The sequence below is a fragment of the Pristis pectinata genome, chromosome 3 (assembly GCF_009764475.1).
Source record: "Pristis pectinata isolate sPriPec2 chromosome 3, sPriPec2.1.pri, whole genome shotgun sequence".
Lineage (NCBI taxonomy): Eukaryota > Metazoa > Chordata > Chondrichthyes > Rhinopristiformes > Pristidae > Pristis > Pristis pectinata.
In genome coordinates this window covers 143,312,190-143,330,067 of record NC_067407.1, presented here as the reverse complement: position 1 = coordinate 143,330,067, position 17,878 = coordinate 143,312,190, and the positions used below count along the sequence as shown (strand labels likewise).

At 54.0% G+C, this 17,878-nt stretch overlaps 1 protein-coding gene across 3 annotated transcripts in view; it reads right to left on the bottom strand.

Annotated features, from left to right (window-relative positions):
* The window catches only part of ptk2ba (protein tyrosine kinase 2 beta, a), a 113,381-nt gene that overhangs the window by 37,926 nt on the left and 57,577 nt on the right, over positions 1-17,878 (bottom strand). For all 3 annotated transcript variants that reach the window (XM_052012658.1, XM_052012657.1, XM_052012659.1), the window contains exons 4-13: positions 17,146-17,233; positions 14,441-14,520; positions 12,040-12,102; positions 10,655-10,709; positions 9,478-9,618; positions 7,956-8,027; positions 5,160-5,264; positions 2,634-2,751; positions 1,088-1,127; positions 443-504 (exon numbers count right to left, since the gene is read on the bottom strand). In XM_052012658.1, the coding sequence (XP_051868618.1) occupies positions 443-504; positions 1,088-1,127; positions 2,634-2,751; positions 5,160-5,264; positions 7,956-8,027; positions 9,478-9,618; positions 10,655-10,709; positions 12,040-12,102; positions 14,441-14,520; positions 17,146-17,233 (824 nt within the window). The remainder of the gene's footprint in view (positions 1-442; positions 505-1,087; positions 1,128-2,633; positions 2,752-5,159; positions 5,265-7,955; positions 8,028-9,477; positions 9,619-10,654; positions 10,710-12,039; positions 12,103-14,440; positions 14,521-17,145; positions 17,234-17,878) is intronic.

Genomic DNA, 17,878 nt, shown 5'->3' with positions numbered 1-17,878 from the left:
GTGACCCACACTGTTGGGTCCACACAGTGATCATGTGGTGTGGAGGGGCACCCACAGAGGGATCACGGGGTAGATACCCCTCGGGGTGTGGGGGCACACAGAGGGATCACGGGATAGATGTCCCTGGGGGTGAGGTGGGAGCACACACAGAGGGATCACAGGGTAGATGCCCCTGGGGGTGAGGTGAGGGAGCACACAACCATCGGGAGGCTCTGAGCTGCGGTGGGTGAGCCTCAGTTCCCAGCAGTGCCCAGTTCAACGTGCCCATACCTGAAATGACCAAGTGCCCCTCTGCCCCCACCCAGCGAATGAGCTTCTGTCAGGAACGTCAGAATCCAAAGCATTAGTAGGGCCGCCCTCTGATCTGCTCCTCCCCGCCTCCCGACCCCAACATCAGAGCCCCATCTGTCCCCACACACCCGTGTCCACACGTGTGACTCACCCATGCTGTTCCGTGACAACATGGATCGCGGCTCCTCAGTTATCGTCACCTCAGGTCTGGGCCTAAAACAAAGGCAGAGGAGGGTCCCTTAGCAACCACTTCTAAACAAGGCCTGTACAACACAGGACTGTGTAAACCCACCACAGGGCCTGTACAACACAGGGCTGTGCAATCCCACCACAGGACCTGTACAACACAGGACTGTGCAATCCCACCACAGGGCCTGTACAACACAGGGCTGTGTAATCCCAGGACAGGGCCTGTATAACACAGGGCTGTGTAATCTCACAACAAGGCCTGCATAACACAGGGCTGTGTAATCCCACCACAGGGCCTGTCTAACACAGGGCTGTGTAATCCCACAACAAGGCCTGCTCCTCTAATATGGTGTGCACGTCTCTCTCATGACCCCAGCCCCATCTGCCCTGGCTTCACATCCCGTGGCTCCCAGCTCAGGAACCCCTCCCTAATCATTGTGTGTGGACACACTCCTGTTTGCCTAGCCTTTGCCCACCCGTCCAGTGGTGCTGTGGTCTCTCCTGTGGTCAGGGAACATCCCGATGTAAGGCCCTTGGGTATTGGTCCTACCTAACAAGATGGTGTTGGCTCTCCGATGACCCCTGCGTGGAAGGTGTGTGTACGTACCGGGTGGGAAGGTCAGGCAGTTTGTCCTTTCCATCCTGATCTGTGGGAGCAGAAGAATCACAACAGGGTTACCACATGAATCCTTCAGCACAGGCACCTACAGCCACACAGAACCAGGAGGGTGATTCAGTGCTCCCCTGCTGGGCTGGGACTGGTGGGCTCCCATCACACCAGCCAGAACCAGGAGCTCCCCTGCTGGGCTGGGACTGCTGGGCTCCCATCACACCAGCCAGAACCAGGAGCTCCCCTGCTGGGCTGGGACTGGTGGGCTCCCATCACACCAGCCAGAACCAGGAGCTCCCCTGCTGGGCTGGGACTGGTGGGCTCCCATCACACCAGCCAGGCCTGGTTTGGACTCAGTGCCTTTGATAATAAGAGGTGGAATTGGAAGGAGAGACACCCCACCTCTCAGGCCAGGGAGAATCCTGTCAGGAAGATGCTCATTAGAGTCACCGTTCGCACCTACCTCCTGCCTAGAACACAGAACAGGACAGCACAGGAACAGGCCCTTCGGCCCACAATGCTGTACCAAACTAATTAAACACCTAACTAAACTAATCCCTTCAGCCTACACAATGTCCATTCTCTGCACATTCATGTGCCTATCTAAGCACCTCTATCGTATCTGCCTCCACCAACCTACCTACTTACTAACTAACCCACCTACATCCCACCTACATCCGGGACTCCTCGCACACTCTCCACTATTTTAATCACTTCCATTTCCCCGGCTCCCACCGTCTCATCTTCACCACGGACGTCCCGTCCCTGTACGCTTCCATCCCCATCAGGAAGACCTCAGCACTCTCGGTTTCTTCCTGGAGCACAGACCCAACCGGCTCCCCTCCACCAACACTCCCCTCCGCCCGGCAGAACCGGTGGTCTCGACTCCTCCCACTTCCTACAAACCAGAGGTGCAGTTGTGAGCACTCCCGTCGGCCCTGACTACCTGCCTTTTCATTGGCTACGTGGAGCAATTGTTGTTCCAAATCTACCCTGGCACCTCCCCCAACTCTTTCTCCGCTACATCAACAACTGCATTGGGGCTGCCTCCTGCACCCGTGTGGAACTTGTCAATTCCGTCAGCTCCACCACCAACTTCCACCCCGCCTTCAGGTTCATTTGGTCCGTCTCCGACACCTCTTTCCCCTATCTAGATCTATCTAGATCTCAGGAGACAAACTGACATTTACTACAAACCCACTGACTGCCACAGTGACTGAGACGACGCCTCCTCCCACCCTGTCTCAGCAGACAAACATTCTTTTCTCCCAGGTTCTCCATCCCTGCACTAAGCAGTCCAGATGAAGGGTCTCAACCCAGAATGTCGACTGCCCATCTCTCTCCACAGATGCTGCCTGACCCGCTGAGTCCCTCCAGCAGTTGGATTTTTTGCTCCAGGTTCCACTCGATATCGTCACTGCTTCCAGTCTGTGGTCAATCATTTCTGCAATCAAGCTGCCCTCTGGGGCCACACAGAAAGCTGGTATGTAGACAGTCTGTGTACGGATGTAACACTGGGCAGGAGAGTTGCTCCATCACTCACCTGTCTTGGGCTGTGAGATGAGGGAGACGGTTGTACCCCGCTCCAGCTGACAGTACCCATCGATGAGGTTGGCCATGTTCTCTGCCTTTGCCAGCGATGAGGTGGTTATGGTCAGAGGCTGCAGTGTACATAAGAGGGGGTGTCACAACTGGGAATGTTCAGACAGTGGACAACGAGATGATTAATGACGAGGGGAGATCCGGAGGAGCGCAGACAAACGGGGAAATGATTCTTCAGCTACAAAGGCATAATTCATAACGCAGAATCCAATTGGACCAAACCCTTCACATTCCCACTCCCAATCCCATCGGACCAAACCCTTCACATTCCCAATGAACCCAATCCCATCGGACCAAACCCTTCACATTCCCACTTCCAATCCCATCGGACCAAACCCTTCACATTCCCAATGAACCCAATCCCACCGGACCAAACCCTTCACATTCCCACTCTCAATCCCACTGGACCAAACCCTTCACATTCCCACTTCCAATCCCATCGGACCAAACCCTTCACATTCCCACTGAACCCAATCCCACCGGACCAAACCCTTCACATTCCCACTGAACCCAATCCCATCGGACCAAACCCTTCACATTCCCACTCCCAATCCCATCGGACAAAACCCTTCACATTCCCGCTCACTAAATAGGAAATACTGGAATTATCCGTTGATCTGCAACATTAGAGGAGGATTTGTAACTTAAACCGTGAGTGGCTTGTAACCTTTCCCAGTTCTTTAAGCTGAAACATTAACTCTGTCTCTCTCTCTCTCTCTCTCTCTCCCTCTCTCTCTCTCCACAGACGCTGCCCAACCTGCTGAGTAGTTCCAACATTGTCTGCCTTTATTTCAGGTTTCCAGCATTTGCAGTTTTTTGCTTTCCCAGTGTACTGAAGCCTTTCACATTCCCAGATATTAAACCCAATTCCAAAGACCCAGACTTCTTTCCAATAATCTCCCGTAGAGGAAATATGCAGGAAAATACGGCAGCTGCTGGAAATCTGAGATAAAGACAGGAGATGCCGGAACCTTCCGACAGATGAGACGGGAGCTGTGCCGATGACGTTTCACCTGGGGTTTTCGACCCTGGGGATCCAAGGATCACCGGCCAGGGCAGAACTTGTTCCCCATCCACAACTACCCCTTGAGAAGTTGGGGGTGAGCCTCCATCTTGACCCATTGGTCCACCTGGTGGTGTTGTTGGGGAGGGAGGTCCAGGATTTCCACCCAGGGTTGAAGGCCTGGTGATATATTTCCAAACGGGATGGTGTGGGAGTTGGAGGGTGGTGGTATTCCCCGGCGCCTGCTGCCCTCAACACCTTGGCTGGAGAGGACAGGGTTTGGTGAACTGTCCACGCCAGGACTCGCAGGGGCTGCTCCTCAGGTTCTGGCTGCACTCCAGCCCCACGCTCCTGATCTCTGGTCACCCGGTGCGGAGGATGTGCGGTTGGTCAGGGGATCTCCTGTTCGGTCTGCCCCTAGACTTGGTCAAGGTGGCCGTCCACGGGTCCAGGCGGCGGGCAGTCGAGGGTTCTGCCCGAGCCGACCGCCCGCCCCTCTCCCGGGGTCACGTCCGTGCCCGTGTGTCCCTGGAGAGGGAGCAGGCGGTGTCCACGGATAGGTTGGAGGCCCTCCGGGACCAGTGCAGGGGCACAGGCTGACGTGCGTTCTGGATGAGGCAGACCCTGCTGTAATTTGTTGGCTGTAAACTGTGTGGATCAAGGAATGTGGAAGGACTGTAACAACGTGATGTTTGTCATCATGGGATGAATCTCCTTTGAGAAAGAGAAACAGGAAAAGACGGTCCACACCGTGTGCCCGGTGTCTGCAGAAACCAGCACCCACCGTGCACCCCCACAGGTGCTCCCTGGGGTGACTCCCTCTCTCTGCTTCCCCACCTCTGAGGCCCAGAGACCTGCAGCCTCTCCCACAGGCGGGGCAGGCGGGACAGGCAGGAGGGAGGTTTGGGAGGGAGGGAACTCCTTCCGTCGATCCTGATGGACTTCCTGGGGGCCGTGAGGCGTTCCCTGCTGTCCCGAGGACTCCCTTTCCGTTTGAGCCAATGCAGGATCCCACAGACCTGCCTGTGGAAAGGGAGGCTGGGGGTGTTCTCAAACACCAGGGCGGGCCCGGAACTGACACACCTCTCTCACCACCACCTGGAGTCAGAACCGGGGGATCTGTGAACCCAGTCGGAGCCTTCAGTGACCTGTGGACCCTGTCCCGTCTCCCCACAACCCTTTACAACAAAATCTCTCTCCCATGTATGATAGTTACAGATCTTAAATCACCAGAGGTCTGTAAAAGAAAGTTCCAGTGAAAGAAATGATGTCAGAAGAGCATTCAGCAGTGAATAATTGCGATTGTGTGTGGATCTTGACTGCACTGGTGCAGAGACACACTGCAATAATTGCGACTGTGTGTGGATCTTGAATGCACTGGTGTAGACACTGCAATATTGCGATTATTTGGATCACGACTGCACTGGTGAAGAGACGCTCTGTAATAGTTGAGATCGTTCTTACCTGTGAAGCCCCACTGATTTCCAGTTGAAGCAAAGCTTTCGTGTTACCTTCTGAATGAGCAGATTTGATGGATTGAATCTGCCTGAATTCTGCCAAACTGATGGGCTGTACAGAAATGAAAACAAACTAATATTTCATTTACTTCTTGAACCTACAGTCCATTTTAAACTTCAAATGTCACCATCCACCAAATATTTGTCCAGACGTTGGATCTACCTTCATCTTCATTTTATGCAAACTTGTGCAAACTTGAGTACGACTGCACAGAAAGAGGCCCTTCGGACCATCACGTGGTTCTATCCAGGCAAGTTTGCACTCGGGATCACTTCCAAGGGGAAATTGGCTGGACCACATCCGTGAGGGATAAACCTTAACGTGGATGACATTTTCCTGCTACAGAGACATCCATTGATGTCACAGGTCACGCATCACCTATTACCCTCAAGGTCAGCAATGTGTAGAGCTTCTGTGTGCAACCTACTACCCTCGTTATTAACTCACAGTAAACCCCAAGCACAAATGGAGTGGGGTTTGGGAACGAGACAGCAATGAACGGGTTTGCCTTGGGACAGCGATGCTTTGCCCTCAGTCACAGCTTCTGTTGGTTAGTGTTATCGGGAGATTTCCCTTCACCCCCCACAGCCTCTCTCTACAGACCACCTTGGAGCCACTGGCTGTGATCACCAGCCCCTCGAGCAGCCCACCAGCCCTGTGGGTCCATGCACGGATAGGGCTGACAATCCAGTGGGGGGGGTCTGCAGACAGACTGGACGGTGCCCTGCCTGTTCCTCTGCTGTTCTGTGTTCTACGTCTCACTCCCCCCTCTCTATGACTCACTCCCTCTCACTCTGTGACTCACTCCCTCTCTCTCTGTGACTCACTCCCTCTCTCTCTCTGACAGTCCTTCTCTCTGTGACTCACTTCCTCTCTATCTCTGTGACTCCCTGTGACTCACTCCCTCTCTCTGACTCACTCCCCCCTCTCTATGACTCACTCCCTCTCACTCTCTGACTCACTCCCTCTCTCTCTGACTCACTCCCTCTCTCTCTCTGACAGTCCCTCTCTCTGTGACTCACTTCCTCTCTATCTCTGTGACTCACTCCCTGTGACTCACTCCCTCTCTCTGTCACCCTCCCTCTCTCTGTGACTCACTCCCTCCCTCTCTCTGTGACTCACTCTCTCTCTCTCCCTCTAATTGAGAGAGAACTTGATTGAGATTTCCAAGGAGGTGACCAGGGTGATTGATGAGGGCAGGACAGTGGGTGTTGTTTGCATGGACCAGTGTGGTGTTTGACACGGTCCCTCACGGGAGCCTGATCCAGAAGATGGAGGAACATGGAGTCCATGGAGACTTGGTCGACTGAATTCACAACTGGCTTGGCCATGGGAGACAGAGGGCAGTGGTGGAGGGGTGTTACTCTGGCTGGATGTGTGTGACCAGTGGTGTTCTGCAGGGATCAGTGCTGGGACCTCTGTTGTGTGTGATGTATGTAACTGATTTGGATGAAAATGTAGGTGGGCTGATCCGTACGTCTGCAGATGACACAAAACTTGACGGGGTCGTGGGCAATGAGGAAGATTGTCAAAGGGTGCTGCAGGATATAGTTGGAAATACGGGTGGACAAATGGCACCGGAGTTCCATCGGGACAAGTGTGAGGTGTTGCACTTTGTGAGGTCAAGAGTCAGAGAAAAGTTCACAGTAAATGTCAGGGCCATTGGGAGCATCGATGCACAGAGGCAAGTCCACAGCTCCCTGAACGTGGCCACACACGTACATGGGGCAGCAAGGAAGGTTTACAGCATATTTACCTTCATCTGTCGGGGCACTGAGTGTAGGAGTCAGGAAGTCACGTTGCAGCTGTACAAAACTTTGGTCAGGCCACATCTGGAGTGTTGTGTGCAGTTCTGGTCGCTCCGTTACAGGAAGGATGTGGGGGCTTTGGAGAGGGTGCAGGAGAGGTTCACCAGGACGCTGCCTGGATTAGAGGGTCTGAGCTATAAGGAGAGGTTGGACAAACTTGGTATGTTTTCTCTGGAGCGTCAGAGGCTGAGGGGATACCTGATAGAAGTTTATAAAATTATGAGAGGCAGAGATAGGGTAGACAGCTGGTATCTTTTCCCCCCAGGGTTGAAATGTCAAATACTAGAGGGCATGCATTTAAATTGAGAGGGGGAAAGTTTAAAGGAGATGTGTGAGGCAGGTTGTTTATACAGAGTGTGGTGGGTGCCTGGAACGGGCTGCCAGGGGTGGGGGTGGAGGCAGATACAATAGAGGGGTTTAAGAGGCACTTAGACAAACACATGGGCTGGCAGGGAACAGAGGGATACAGACCCTGTGAAGGGGGATGTGCAGTTTAATTTGGCATCACGGTCAGCACAGACACTGTGGGCCGAAGGGCCTGACCCTGTTCTGTAGTGTTCCCTGTCTCCCTCCCTCTCCCTCCCCCTCTGACTCACACACTGTCAGTCTCAGGACCTTTCCATCGGCAGCCTCCCCTGGCTCCAGTTTGGCCCTGCCCCTTTGACCCGCCGCTGACTGGCCCCGCCCCTCCCCGGCCCTACCCATGGCCCCGCCCCCAGACTGACCTGTCCCTCCCCTGGCCCCGCCCCTGACTGCCCCCCCTCCCCTGGCCCTACCCCTGACTGGCCCCGCCCCTCCCTTGGCCCCGCCCCTGGCCTGGCCCCCTCCTGGCTGCGCCACCTTTGACCTGCCCCCTGACTGGCCCAACCCTCCCCTAGCCCTACCCCCTGACTGGCCCCTCCCCTCCCCTGGCCCCGCCCCCTTTTGTACTTACCCCGTCCTTGCTGATCACCTGCCCGATGCCCTGCCGTCCAATCACCAGGTCCACCGCGATCGTCCAGCCTTGCTACAACACGGAGAAACGGGTCACCGTGGAACACGGAGCACAGGGCACAGAGCTCAGGACACGGAGCTCAGGACACGGAGCTCAGGACACGGAGCAGGACACGGAGCACAGGACACGGAGCTCAGGACACGGAGCTCAGGACATGGAGCTCAGGACACGGAGCAGGACACGGAGCTCAGGACATGGAGCTCAGGACACGGAGCTCAGGACACGGAGCTCAGGACACGGAGCAGGACACGGAGCACAGGACACGGAGCTCAGGACACGGAGCTCAGGACACGGAGCGCAGGGCAGGGAACGTGTTTATCACAGGGCGCTGAGCACCACAGCTGATTGAGGACACGGGTGACGTTGGGGACAGAAGAGACTGCCGATGCTGGAATCGGGAACAAAATCCAGAGCGCTGGAGGAGCCCAGCGGGTCGAGCAGCATCCGTGGGGGGAGGGGTGTAAGTCACGTATCAGGTCGAGACCGTGCGTCAGGACTGAGCGGGAGGAGGAAGCAGCCGGTGTGCAGCACCACCGGTGAGGGGGGGACAGGTGAGGTGGGGGTTAGGTGGAACCCGATGGGGAGGGGATGATGAGGGGCTGGGTGGGGAATGATGCAGGGACATAGAACTTCATCCTGCCCACCAGAAGCTCATTAGGCTCAGCCAATCACAGGCTGTGGAAGGTGATGACAGGGAAAGGTCAACTGGCCCCGGGCAACAACAAAGGAGGGTGTTGGTGAACCAGGGTCTGGCCCACTCCATCTGATCGCCCTGGAATTCACCAACGTCCTGCCCACCATGAGCTCAGGCTGAGTGTGACACAGCCCCAGGGAGCAGGCAGCCTCGGCCGTGAGTCAGGCAGTCTCGAGACAGGCAGCGACAGGGAATCACAACCACTAACTGGTGATCTCTCCAGTCTGATGAGCAAGGGGACAGGATGTAGACACCAGAGAGTGCAGGGGCTGAAGTCTGGAGCAAGGGGACAGGATGTAGACACCAGAGAGTGCAGGGGCTGAAGTCTGGAGCAAGGGGACGGGATGTAGACACCAGAGAGTGCAGGGGCTGAAGTTTGGAGCAAGGGGACGGGATGTAGACACCAGAGAGTGCAGGGGCTGAAGTCTGGACCAACACACAATCTGCTGGAGGAACCCAGCGGGTCGAACAGCACCTGTGGGAGGGGAATGAACTGTCGATGTTTCAGACCTAAACCCTGCATCAGGACTTGGCCCAGCCCGGGATATCCGATGCCGAAGGTCCTCCTGACCTCAGGTACAACAGGAGCCGCTGCCAAGAGCAGAGGACAAGCGGGATGTTATGGAAGTAACTGTGAGCTGCTCAGTGCAGGCTGACAGTGGTCGGTACTCGCTGTGCCCCACAACATGGCTGTCAGCACTGGAACATCATGGGGTCAGAGGATCAGAGGACCACGGTTAAAACCAGCAGAACTGGAAGTGCACTTACACCAAGTTCACATTTGAAATGTTCCTGTTCAAAGTCGGTGACGGTGCCGAGAATCTGGAAGAACTGGCCAATGCATTCATCCTCCTTCAGGTGAGCAAACTGCTGGAAGGTTTGCTGGATGAGTTTGCGGAGGTGTTTCACCTGGAGCAGGGAGAGGTGAGAGGAGGAAGCTGCTGTGTCCACAACCTGTAGCAATCTACAGTGTAACCTCAGGGGTCTAAGCCCCATCTTCCCTGCCCCAAAGAGCTGGGATCAGGCTCAGGGTACTCACACCGAACCGCTGGGTTCCTCACATCAGCGAGGTGGTAACTCCACACAGTGTCACTGACAGGGTCCTCTGATTGACAGGATGGCTTCCAGACAGGGCTGGAGTGTGGAGCAGGCAACCCTCTCCCTCATAGTCACAGAGTCACACAGCACGGAGCAGGCCCTTTGGCCCAACTTGTCCATGCTAGCCAGGTACCTGAGCAGCAGCCATTTGCCCACGTTTGGCCCCTATCCCTCTAAAGCTTCCCTATCCATGTACCCGTCCACGTGTCTATTAAACGTTGTAACTGTACCCACCTCTACCACTTCCTCTGGCAGATCGTTCCACACACCCACCTCCCTCTGTGTGAAAAACCTGCCCCTCGGGTCCCTTTTATGTGTTTCGTCACCTATCAGCCCATAGCCTGAATATTGTCCGGGTCTCGCTCCCTGCAGACCAGGGGCTGCTTCACTGACCCAGGAGGTGTGGCTGGTACTGAACATCGTGCAGTCATCGGTGAACATCCCCACATCTGACCTCATGGTGGAAGGAGGGTCACTGATGAAGCAGCTGAAGATGGTTGGGCCCAGGACACTGCCCTGAGGAACCCCTGCAGAGATATCCCGGGACAGGGAGGAGGGCTGAAGCTGGGTGGTCCTGACGAAATGCAAACCAGGCACGGGTGAGCAGGTTACTGAAGATTATGTCACTTGGTGGCGCCGCTGGTGACTGCTCCATCACTTTGCGGGTGATTGAGAGCAGACTGATTGGGTGGTAGCAGGATTGGATTTGTGACATCTCTTGTGAACGGGACACAAGATACATAAGGTATCACCAGTACATATCATCAGGACATAAGATATGATATCGTGCATCGTATCTTATCTCATATTCATCGGTTGTGGTTTTGATCACAAGGCGAGCTCTTACCTTCATACTTTCTTGCAACTGCTTAGGAAAGAACAAATCAAGACCAACATCCTTCCTGTAAAACAAAAGGCAGAGACACATCAGAGAGCTCTGTGCTTGAACTCTTTAAATAATCACCGCCTCAGGCAAGTGACTGAGAAAGGACTCACCGTGAGTAAGAAATCAACAGTTCAGGCACCAAACCGGTGTGAAATCTGATGCTTCGATCAGCAAACAGTGAGGAAGGAAACGTTGTCGGTGAGCGGCCTGTGCTGGTGTTAATGCAGTGAACATCTGGGCCAGACACAGGCTTCAGGAGTGTGAAGTGGTGAGCACGAACGTAAGAAGCTGCGGAGAGTAGTGGACTCAGCCCAGTACATCACGGGCACATCCCTCCCCACCATCGGGACTATCTACAGGAGGCACTGCCTCAAGAAGGCAACATCGATCATCAAAGATCCCCACCATCTGGGCCGTGCCATCTTCTCACAGCTCCCATCGGGCAGGAGGTACAGAAGCCTGAAGTCCCCACACCACCAGGTTCAGGAACAGCTACTTCCCTTCAACCATTCGGTTCCTGAACCAACCGGCACAACCCGAATCACTGCAGTTTAACAACACTGTGACCACTTTGATCACTTTTGATCACCTTGCACTTTGTATTTTTTTGCCTAATTGTGTTTTCTGTAAAAATTGTGTATAATTTATGTTTAAGTTTTCCTTGTGAAAGCTGCTAATCTGATGCTCTGTGCCTGTGATACTGATGCAAGTTCTTCTTTGCCCCTGTGCACACATGGACTTGGGCATCTGGCAATAAACTTGACTCTAACTTTGTTTCTGCAGGGACCACTTCAACCATTTTAGGATGAATGAGTACACCCAGGTCAGTGGAAGACTGAACAGGGGTTGGTGTGTTGGACTGTCATAAGACAACAGCCCTATGGTGGCTGCTGAGAGGAGCAGGTACCAATGTTCATCTCACAGCTGGGGAGAGAATCACCTGATGGGGTTTTGTGGAGCAGTTTCACCAGCTCCAACATTTGAGGCTTCCAAAGCTCACCCTCTTTGTTAACCACTTCCTTCTGGGGATGTAGTGGAGAGTCCAACCACCTGATGTACACAGGCTGGACCACAGTGTGGCAGCGGGAGCCCAGAAAGAGGCAAGGCAAGGAAGTGAAAGAGCGAGGCATTTCACACGATGAGCACCTCAGTGCTGCAGCTGGGTGAAAGCTCAAGTGGTCAAAGTATCTCAGTTTAAAATCAGAACCCACTGGGGAGCCAGCTCAGGTGTTGTCAGAATTCAGCAGTCCAGAGGTGACGAGCATGTGGAGAGACTTCCCACAGTATCGGGAAGTGTCGTTCACTCTGATGACATTCACAGAGAAATCCAAGACGAGGAAACTTACTCCAGCAGCTCAAAGTTGGACTTTTTCTCCAGAGCCTTTGGGGGCAAGTCTTTATAAAACCGTCTGCCAGGAGGAGAAAACATGGAGCAGTCACTCACTCAAACACATCACGAAAGGCTCATTTCAATCATTTACTTCAGAAAAAAAACTCTCAAATATTACTTGACCAATAGGGGTTATTGTCTGGCAAGTGTTTCTATTACAGTGTGAGGGAGGGGGATTAACGTCAGTGGTGATACAATCAGTGACAGGGCACTGGGGGAGAGGGGTCACTGAGGGACGGTGGGAGGGAGGGGGATTAACGTCAGTGGGGATACAGTCAGTGACACAGGGCGCTGGGGGAGAGAGGTTACTGAGGGACGGTGTGAGGGAGCTGGGTTAACGTCAGTGGGGATACAGTCAGTGACACGGTGCTGGGGGAGAGGGGTTACTGAGGGATGGTGTGAGGGAGCTGGGTTAACATCAGTGGGGATACAGTCAGTGACACAGGGCGCTGGGGTGAGGGGTCACTAAGGGACAGTGTGAGGGTTAACGTCACTCGATCTATGCCTCTTATCATCTTGTACACCTCTATCAAATCACCTCTCATCCTCCTTCTCTCCAAAGAGAAAAGCCCTAGCTCACTCAACCTATCCTCATAAGACATGCTCTCCAATCCAGGCAGCATCCTGGTAAATCTCCTCTGCACCCTCTCTGAAGGTTCCACATCTTTTTTACAAGAGGCGACCGGAATTGAACACAATACTCCAAGTGTGGTCTGACCAGAGTTCTATAGAGCTGCAACATCACCTCACGGCTCTTGAACTCAATACACCGAGTAATGAAGGCCAGCACACCATACGCCTTCTTTATAACCCTATTGACCTGCGCAGCAACCTTGCGGGATCTATGGACGTGGACCCCAAGATCCCTCTGTTCCTCCACACTGCTAAGAGTCCTGCCATTAACCTTGTATTCGGCCTTCGAATTCGATCTCTTGAAGTGCATCACTTCACACTTTTTCTGGGTTGAACTCCATCTGCCACTTCTCAGCCCAGCTCTGCATTCTATCAATGTTCTGTTGTAACCTACAGCAACCTTCCACACTATCCACAACACTACCAACCTTTGTGCCATCTACAAACTTACTAACCCACCCTTCCACATCTTCATCCAAGTCATTTATAAAAATCACAAAGAGCAGGGGTCCCAGAACAGATACCTGCGGAACACCACTGGTCACCGACCTCCAGGCAGAATACACTCCATCTACCACCACCCTCTGTCTTCTACGGGCAAGCCAATTCTGAATCCACAAGTTTCCCTGGATCCCATGCCTCCTGACTTTTTGAATAAGCCTTCCATGAGGAACCTTATCAAACGCCTTACTGAAATCCATGTACACCACATCCACTGCTCTACCTTTATCAATGTGCTTTGTCACATCCTCAAAAAATTCAATCAGGCTCGTGAGGCACGACCTGCCCCTCACAAAGCCATGCTGACTGTCCCTAATCAGCCTTTGATTCTCCAAGTGCCCATAAATCCTGTCTCTAAGAATCTTCTCCACTAATTTGCCCACCACTGAATTGAGACTCATTGGCCTGTAATTCCCAGGGTTATCCCTACTCCCTTTCTTAAACAAAGGAACAACAGTTGCCACCCTCCAATCATCTGGCACTACTCCTGTGGCCAGTGAGGATGCAAAGATCGTTGCCAAAGGCGCAGCAATCTCTTCCCTCGCTTCCCATAACAACCTTGGATATATCCCGTCCAGCCCCGGTGACTTATCTATCCTAATGTTTTTCAATAGTTCCAGCACATTCCCTTTCCTCACGTCGACATGCCCTAGCGTATCAGTCTGTCGTACGCCATCCTCACTAACGTCAAGGTCTCTCTCTCTCTCTGGTAAATACTGAAGCAAAGTATTCATTAAGGACCTCCCCGACCTCTTCCAACTCCAGGCACATGTTTTGAGCTCCCCTACTCTGGGGAACAGACTGTTACCGTCCACCTTTTCTATGCCTCATAAATTTAAACATTTCTGAAGGGTCAGCCCTCATTCTCCTACGTTTCAAGGAATAAGGTCCTAGCCTGGACAACCTGCCCTTATAACTCAGTCCTGGCAACAGCCTCAGCAGCCATCTCTGCACTCTTTCCAGTTTAATCACGTCCTTCCTATACCAGGGTGACCAGACCTGTCCACAGTGCTCCAAGTGCGGCCTCACCAACGACTTGTACAACTGCACCATATTGTCCCAACTCCTGTACTCATTGCCCTGACTGATGAAGGCCAGTGTGCCAAACACCTCCGCCACCCTGTCTACCTGTGATGCTGTTTTCAGCGAACTCTGCACTCGTGCTCCTCGGTCCCTCTGTTCCACTGGGTCCCTCTGCTCCAATATCCCGATGGGATACTTACCTTATCTCCAGGCAACCAAGCTTCAAGGCCGTCTCCTGGTCCACCTGGCCTGAGGTGTCCTGCATGTAGTCGCTGCGTACCTGGGGGAAAGCGTACGTCGGTTACACTCTGTGCAGTTCCCCGCCGCTCGCCCCTGCGCTCGGCCGGAGTACCACTTGAACTTGTGAAAGCAGAGATTGCAGGCATCCTCCGCAGGTCCTGGGTGGGAACCGGGGGGGGTAATTCCCCCGTTTGCCTAGCCCTCCCCCACCCCCATGGCATCCTCCACCACATCACCCTCCCCCACCCCCACCACCCTCCCCCACCCCCACATCCCCCAATCCCATGTCACACACCCCCACCTCCCCCTCCCCTACATCTCCCTCCCCCACGTCACCCTCCCGCACTCCCGTTACCCACCCCCACATCTCCCGACCCCACATCACCCTCCCCCACATCACACTCCTCATTTCACCCTCCCCCATCTCACCCTCCCCCATCTCACCCTCCCCCACATCCCCCTCCCCCACATCTCCCTCCCCCACCCCGACCTCCCCCTCCCCCACCTCCTCCTCCCCCACCTACCCTCCCCCCCACCTGCCCACGTTCCAGCCCCCCCACAAATGACTGGGCCCGGACCACCTCCCCGGGACGGACCACACAGGCTCTCTGAAAATGGCCCCTCCTTCCTGCATTCTTCAACCCACCCGGATCATCCTCAGCTCACTGACCAAAGCTCAGCCTCAGACCCATCCCCTTGGGGGGAACAGATGCTGCAGGCTGGAATCCCAGCTCCTGGAGCCATGTCCCAGGATAGACCGGACCCCAGACCCGGACCCCCAGACCTGGACCCCCAGACCCGGACCCCCAGACCCGGACCCTAGACCCGGACCCCCAGACCCAGACCCCCAGACCTGGACCCAGACCTGGACCCATGAGACATAGGAGCAGAATTAGGCCATTCAACCCATCGAGCCTGCTCCATCATTCAATCATGGCTGATTTATTTTTCCTTCTCAACCCCATTCTCCTGCCTCCTCCCCGTAACCTTTGACGTCCTTACTAATCAAGAACCTATCAACCTTCACTTTAAATGCACCCAATGACTTGGCCTCCACAGCCCTCTGTGGCAATGAATTCCACAGATTCACCGCCCTCTGGCTGAAGAAATTCCTCCTCATCTCTGTTACGTCCTTCTATTCTGAGGCTGTGCCCTCTGGTCCTAGACTCTCCCACTACTGGAAACATCTTCTCCATGTCCACTCTATCCAGACACAAGAGGTCCACCCCCAGAATCCCAATTCCTGATACCCAGGATCAGGGAATGCTTCCCATGGGCTAGCATTGAAGAATCGGTGCATACATTGTGGGCCGAAGGGCCTGTTTCTGTGCCCTACAGCTCCATGCCCTACAGAAGCTGGACTGGCTCCAGCTACACAAGATTTCACACTTCAAAGGAGCCAAAATCACCAAGAGTGCAGAGTGCAGCAAGGAGAACCATGTCCAGAGCTGTGGTCGCTTCTGAGGTTTGAGTCAAACCAGGAGAGGCAAATCCCACGTTCTGAAGAGAGACGCTGACTGCTGAGGACCTGGTTGAACCATCAAGGGCGGACATTTGAAGAGACGTTGTGATGGAGCCTTGCTCTGGACTCTGGTGAGGTTGTTGGAGATCTCTGGGGGCACTGTATGGACCATGGCTGCCTCGGACTGACCTCTAACCCCCACCCCAACATTTATCCGTACCCTACAATACCCAGGCAGATTACCCACTGTTAATGGTGGTCTTGTTACCATACAGGAGAAGGCCATTTGCCCATCAGGTCCATACTAGCCATCAGTCCTATACCCCCCTGCTGCACACCTGCAATTTTATTCCCTCAAACACACGCATCCACTCCCCTCTGATTTTTTTGCTAATTACCCACAACTGGGAGACAATCTACAGTGGCCAATTAACCCACCTGACGTCCTTGGGATGTGGGAGGGAACTGGAGCACCCGGGGGAAACCCACAGTCACAGGGAGAATGTGCAAACTCCACACAGACAGCGCCGGAGGTCGGGATCGAACCTGGGTCCCTGGAGCTGGGAGGCAGCAGCACTACCTGCTACCACCGTGCTGATGAGGCGGAGTGGGAGCAGGGCCCCCAGCTGTTACCCAGTGTTTCTGCCCAGGGTGTAAACTTCCCACGAGGCCAAAGCATCAGGAAATGAGGTGGTTTGAGCCACAGGGTCACACAGCAGGGAAACAGGCCCTTCAGCACAACTCGTCCATGTCGACCAAGGTGTCTACCTGAGCCAGTTCCATTTGTCTGCGTTTGGCCCATGTCCCTCTAAACCTTTCCTATCCATGGACCTGTCTTTGTAACTGTACCTGCCTCTCCCACTTCCTCTGGCAGCTCGTTCCACACACCCACCACCCTCCGAGTGAAGAACCTGCCCCTCAGCTCCCCTTTAAATCTTTCCTCTCTCACCTTAAACCTCTGCCCTCTGGTTTTGGACTCCCCGACCCTGGGGAAAAGACTGTGATTGTCCACCTTATCTCTGCCCCTCATGATTTTATAAACCTCCATAAGGTTACCCCTCAGCCTCCTTCACTCCAGGGAAATCAGTCCCGGCCTGTCCAGTCTCTCCATATAACCCAAGCCCTCCAGTCCCGGCAACACGCGAGACTGGTGAAGCGTAGGCGGGTGGGTTGAGTGGTGCATCAAATCCAACAGTCACTGACCTGCTGATAATAACACAACAGTGTGGTTCTGTCTTGTTTAAAACTCTCCATGAAATCCTTGGGTAGGAATCGAATCCGCAGGTCATACCTGTTGGAGGTTTCAAAAGGTGATTTCCCGTGAACTCAACTACAAAAGAACAAGTCGTTTGATCATTTCAGTGTCACACAGTCTGGGTTGTGCCAGTCCCTGAGTGACCCAAATGCCAACCAGAATGGCAGGTAGTCTTTTTCCCGAGGGCGGAAATGTTGAGTACCAGAGGACACAGCTTTAAGGTGAGAGGGGGGAAGTTTAAAGGAGATGTGTGGGGCAAGTGTTTTACACAGAGAGCGGTGGGAAGGCATATTGAGTAAATTAACGGCAGGGAAAAGCAGAGTGGACGATAGAGAACTGCAACCACGAGCAAGCTCTGCAGGAACTCAGCAGGTCGAGCAGCATCTGTGGGAGGAAAGGAAGTGTCGACGTTTTGGGTGTAAACCCTGCGTCAACAAATCCTTTCCCCCCACAGACGCTGCCGACCCGCTGAGTTCCTCCAGCAGTTTGTGTGTTGCCCCAGATCCCGGCGTCCGCAGTCTCTCGTCTCTCCCCCAGCATACCCAAATTTCCAAGAGGCATTTGATAAGACGTCTGATTGGATGGCGCAGGTTTCTGAGGGGCTGGATAAGACAGATGCTGGGGGGACAATACCTCCAGAAGGCAAGGAAGGGACAAAGTATCAGAATAAGGGGTCCATGC